General features: G+C 40.1%; 1 protein-coding gene across 1 annotated transcript; it reads right to left on the bottom strand.

The window, feature by feature from the left end:
- Nucleotides 1-2,793: 2,793 nt before the first annotated feature.
- Nucleotides 2,794-5,291, bottom strand: RPS16 (ribosomal protein S16). The gene is made up of 4 exons (XM_010142625.1): nucleotides 5,194-5,291; nucleotides 4,321-4,417; nucleotides 3,137-3,184; nucleotides 2,794-2,993 (listed from the first exon to the last, which is right to left on the bottom strand). Exons 1-4 carry the CDS (start codon nucleotides 5,221-5,223, stop codon nucleotides 2,848-2,850), a joined length of 321 nt encoding a protein of 106 aa, XP_010140927.1. The 5' UTR covers nucleotides 5,224-5,291; the 3' UTR covers nucleotides 2,794-2,847.
- Between the last annotated feature and the right edge of the window lie 291 nt (nucleotides 5,292-5,582).

Genomic DNA, 5,582 nt, shown 5'->3' with positions numbered 1-5,582 from the left:
AAGAAGTTAAGCCCCCTAGTGGGTGATCAGTGAGTAACCATTCAGAATAAAAATCTTTGGCCATCCGGGCAGACACCAGCCCAATTCCATGAACATTTCTCACTTAGAAAACTAGTCTGTGAGGATGACATCACTCTACAGGATTAATGGGGCATTTTTATAGGACCAGAGTTCGGTGAAAGAATTTTTATTATCCTAAGAGCCTTTTGGTCAAAGAAATGACAGGCAGATACCATCTCTGGACAGATTAGTAGCAACGTAAGTTTTATTTTCAGCCTTTCCATAAAAGAACAGCAAACCAATAACCCTCAATTGTTACAAGCTGTTCCGTGGGCAGAAAAACTAATATAACAGGTTTCCTCAAAACTGTGAAATCCTCCCCTAAAGTTACTGGCATCAGGTATTCCATCTCTCCCCTACCTCCCTCAATTTCACACCACAATAACTTTGCATCCTCTCTTTTTCCCTGGATCCGACTGCTCTAGCAGCCATGCAAGAATCAGTTTTGGGCAAGCCATGCCATAGGGCGCATATGTGCCAACTGGCAGGCCAGTACACGTTTCCTGAGCAGTGAGTGAGCTATTGCTTTTCAGTCACACCACATGAGCCAAACAACTAAAAGGCTTATATTTCCTCAGCTGAAGCTAATTAACATCTATCAAGATGCCAGAATTCACAAAACTCACAGGAATTCAAGAAATCAGATTTGAAGTTAGCCCTGCATAGCATTTTTTCCTTAGAAAGCCAGGCTAGGAGGGAGAACATCACTGGTTTTAGCCACCCAAAAGTTAGAATAATTTGTGAACAACACTACTACGAGATAGAAACATGAAATGGGTCAGATCTGAGCGTGCAGAAAGGGAGAGGACTGAGGAAAGCAAACCCTGCCTCTTGCCAAAGAGACAGCAAACGTCTGGAATAAAGTATCTCATTCATTTAGTGCAAGACAAAAAACCTGGTATGTAAATTTGTGACAGAATATACACAGTCCCCTCCGCTTCAGTGGGAGTGTGAGGGGTTTGAATTAGAGTATTCTATTCAGGTCACGTAATACAGCATTTTGTGGCAGACGCTGACAGCTAAAATGGGAGGTGGATGGAGAATTCCTTCAGAAAAGGAATTGCACATTTAACTCTTGAATAACTACACTTCATTGAAGATGCCTTAAGTGTCTTTCTACTGAAAAAGCAAAGAAAAAGCATCATAACAAACCTTAACATTTATAAAAAGTCATGAGCATCCGTTTTCCTAAAGTGGAGCAAAAGGGCAATTGTACTATTCTTTCCAGTTCCTCAACCCAACTCACAAAGGAAACTGGCTTAAGTTCATGGTGACCAAGTATACTGAAACAACCTCCCGTTAAACGAGAAGAAACCACAGTAATAGAAAGGCCAACAAAGATCTCAAGTATCAAGGTGCTCCGATGACAATTTCAGTATTGGCATGCAATGGTCAACACCAAACCACCAGGCGTAGAGAGAATACAGCAGCACCTCAGCTCTCCAGTGCTTAGTCTCCAGTTTCTTCAGTTCCTCTCCAGGCTGGTTTTCAAAGATAGCGAACAGCCCAGGGCTGTACCCACACCTGTTGGGACAGCTCATGTCCAAGGTCTCACCCAATTACTTGCAGCTCTTCCAAGCAACAGAATTACCCTTTCCAACAGCCTTTTGCTGGCACATCCCATGACTCACTTAGAACTTTTCTTTGTCCCCAGATCCCTTCCAGAATGAGTTCTCTTCAGTTTCAACAGTCAAGAAACTGGAACTTCTCCAACACGTCATGTTCAGCACACACACATCCTAGCTAGATCTTTGAAAAATTACTGTCATATTTTCAGCTCCGGGTTTTTCCTCCTTACCTCTCTGAGGCCTTCAAATCGCTTCCTCTAGCTCATGACATCAGCAACTGCCTGGCTTCCTCCAGGATTTTTCTTTTTTTTTTTTTTAAACATTTAATGCTGTTCTCCAAGTTTACATCCCTCTGTGCTTGTACTGTGTGAACATGTGGTTGAAGGATGAGTAATTTAGAGCCAGTCTTATTCGTAACACAAAATGTTTTTCATGTTTTACGTTTACAAAATACTTTCCTTGGAACAGAATATACAGGGTTTGTTAAGTTTCCAACATTTAGACACATCAGTCCAGAAAACTCTGCCACTGCATTATTTGGTATGGCAAGAGTCCAACAAACCTCCCACCCCGACCCCATATATACTTTGGTTTTGACAATGTAAACTTGAAATACAAACTTCCGAACAGCTGCCTGAATGCCCACTTTAGCACGAGGTGGGGGGAGTTGCCCTCAAGGGGGTAAATTCCTCGCCGCTAACCACACACAGACAAAAGCAGTTCATGCAAATGGACAACACCCATTGCCATGTAGTACTATTCCACAGTGGCGTTTGGAACTTCACTCTCCGTGTGGTATTTCAGGTGAACATATAAGGAAAACATAAGTCTTCTACGAGAACATGAATTGCCAGCACTAAAGTGCACATGGAAACAAGGTGCTGCGAGAAAGGCAAAGATTGAACTCTGCTTTAATGAGCTGCTGCCCTGCTGCACGTACCCATAAAGAAACAACAGGATGTGTTCACGCATTCATCTACAGGAGAAAGCCTTTCTATTCCAAAGACCACATCAATCCAGACTGACTTACTACGAGGGATAAAAGAGAACCACTGACAGCCCCCCAGTTTTACTTTAACATCAATCAGTTTGTGTATCAATCTTAACTCAATACGCAGTGGAAAATCTATTTGCCCACATAGAAAAATGTAGTTTACAAACACAAAATTTATCAAATTCTCTTTATGTTTATTGACTATCACATGACTGCAGAACAATTTTAACGGTAAGACTTCTGGTAGCGCGCACGAGCACCAGGTCCTCCAAATTTCTTGGACTCACAACGGCGAGGATCTGCAACCAGCAGAGTCCTATCATACTGGATTAAAATATCCTTGATCTCTTTCTTGGAAGCTTCATCAACATCTGTTTAAAACAAACAAACAAACAAACCACTTCAGTTTAAAAAGTTTCACATGGAAGAGATCCATATTAACATTTTTTGCACCACAACTATCAGAAGCTGTACATTTCCACTTACAGCTAATACAACAATAAAAACAACTTACATTTTTGATAGTAAGCCACCAATGCTTTGGAAATAGCTTGACGGATAGCTGTGAGAAAAGATAAAGGGTAAGTACGGATCTCAAATATATTCACACCTTAAACACAGAGTGCCAGTTATCTGAGAAACTTGCTGTCTTGTTTCTGCCAAATTACCCCTTCCCTCCTTAATCTCTCCTCCCACATATTCCACGTGACCTTTACTTTGGCAAATCTGACGAAATCCATGCCAAGAGGCCACCCACAGTTCGTGTTGATTTGACAACTGCCCACAAGCCAAGGAACTGTACAAGGGCAGTCCTGATCACCTTCTCTCCCGAGTACTAACAAAGGTTCATCCCCTACCTACAAGCAGTCAACTTTAAAAATCCTTAGAAACACAGTTCTGTGAAACATCTACACTTTTTAAGATAAAACTGACCAGTGTGTTCAAAGACTAAGGAGGCAAAAGGGACAACAGGACAGTATGAGCAGTTCTTCCAGAAAACCTCAATAAAACAAGCCCCTAGCGCAGCTAACAGAGTAACCAGAACTCAAACCAGGAGCATGGGAGTTAACTGTGAGGTTGTTAGCTATCAGAACACCAAGATCAGGACTTTGATGAAAATCTGAATTTTCTGAAAAACTAATGGAATTAACTTTGAGTCTGAAAGATGTCTCTGGTCTTCATGCAGCTTCAGCTCCACTATCCAATACCCAAACAGAAACAGCAGAACATATCTATTTCTTATAAAGAGCCACTCTAGTGACAACTAACACAAGCAAGTTCTCAGTCTTCTCTGCGAGGAGATAAAGCTGCCTAGCTTTGCAGGTCAGCTCCAAGATGCTTCTGAATAACGTGGATATTTACAACTACAGATCTAATTTCTTATGATATATCCCCTTCTCTCTTCCCAAAATCTTCATGCTCAGCTGCACTTGAACTGTCCTGTCACACCACAACAAACCAGTATCAATTTCTCACATTTCCTGAGAAGTTCATCAATTTACTTCATTCAACTTACTCTAGATGTTCCAGCTTTGCACATAAAATATAATCAACAAGCCCTTATGAAAAACTACAATTGCACAGTGGAAAAAGCAACAGACCACTGAGATGTGCAGATTACTATCCTAAACATAAGCCTCTTAAATACGTGGCTTGACCTGGTTTAGCTCACACTGGAGACTCCAGACAAAATCATACCGTAGATCTGTGCGACGTGGCCACCACCTTTGACACGGACTCTGATGTCAACACCAGCGAACCGTTCCTTACCCAGGAGAAGGACGGGTTCAAGCAGCTGGAAAACAAAACACAGTAGAAAAACTCATTTGTGATCAGGAGCAACAAGGATTAGAGCTTGCAACAAGGATTACTTGGCTTATTGGATGTGAAGTTATTGAACATGCTGAAAAACTAAGCCTTGATTTTAGAAGCACACACCCAAGTTAAGTACACCTCTTGCAGAGTTCTTCTGATATCTACTAGGGCTGTTGTAAAATAAAGTTAAAAAAAAATTCAAGACTTCAGTTGTTTCAAAAATCTTGGTAACAAAGCATGTGCACATGGGAAATAAGCAAGCAAGCAGTTTAAGTTGAATGCTATAATGCCATCAACATTAGAACAATAAATCAACTTACTAAGACTGACGAGCTGAATTAATTTGCGGGTTGTGTTCTCCACTATTTATAACACTTTATCTAGTCAGTTTTAGATTCTCTCAGCAGTGTTCAAACAACTACTTTATCAAATCCTAAAGAAACTTCTAAATATAAATGTTTTAAGTCACCCATTTCAATTAAAAAACAATAGATGTGAAGTGCTGAAAATACGTCACATATTTACATTAATATACATTAACCCAGATAACCAAAATGCTCTCCCTTCTAAGACCGCAATCACAGAAGAACACTTTTCTGAATATTGTAGATATCTACATTTCAGGCAGTCAAGTAACACACAAGGAAAAATTTAGCACTGTCAGTAAGGCAAGCAACTTTTCTTCATCCCCAAGCAATTATGTGTATAGTGGTATTTTAACATCGAAGGAGGGGGGAAGGTTGTGTAGATGCTTACTTTATACTGCAGAGTTCTGGGCTCAATCATTTCCAGAGGTCTTCCATTCACTTTAATGAGGCCATTTCCTCTCTTGCAGTGGGCAACAGCAGTTGCTGTTTTCTAAAAATCCAAATGAGTATTATTGCACCATTTCATTTTTGCACTAGTAGTGCTTAAATAATTAATATTTAATAATCTAAAAACCTTAGTTTAATGCCCAAGACTAACATCTCATACTAAACAAAACACTACCACTACTGACATTCCCAAGTATTGGTTCATAGTATTAAGGCACAGTCTTTATAAAATTACATTTAGTTTATAGTTATAAACACTATATAGTTATAAGATTTAGTTGTGAAGGAATGATACCACCTCCATCCTGCAACACCTTATTTTTGTGGCTC

This window comes from Buceros rhinoceros, unplaced genomic scaffold (genome assembly GCF_000710305.1).
Source record: "Buceros rhinoceros silvestris isolate BGI_N320 unplaced genomic scaffold, ASM71030v1 scaffold45278, whole genome shotgun sequence".
NCBI classification, from domain to species: Eukaryota; Metazoa; Chordata; class Aves; order Bucerotiformes; family Bucerotidae; genus Buceros; species Buceros rhinoceros.
This window is presented reverse-complemented; position numbering and strand designations above follow the sequence as displayed.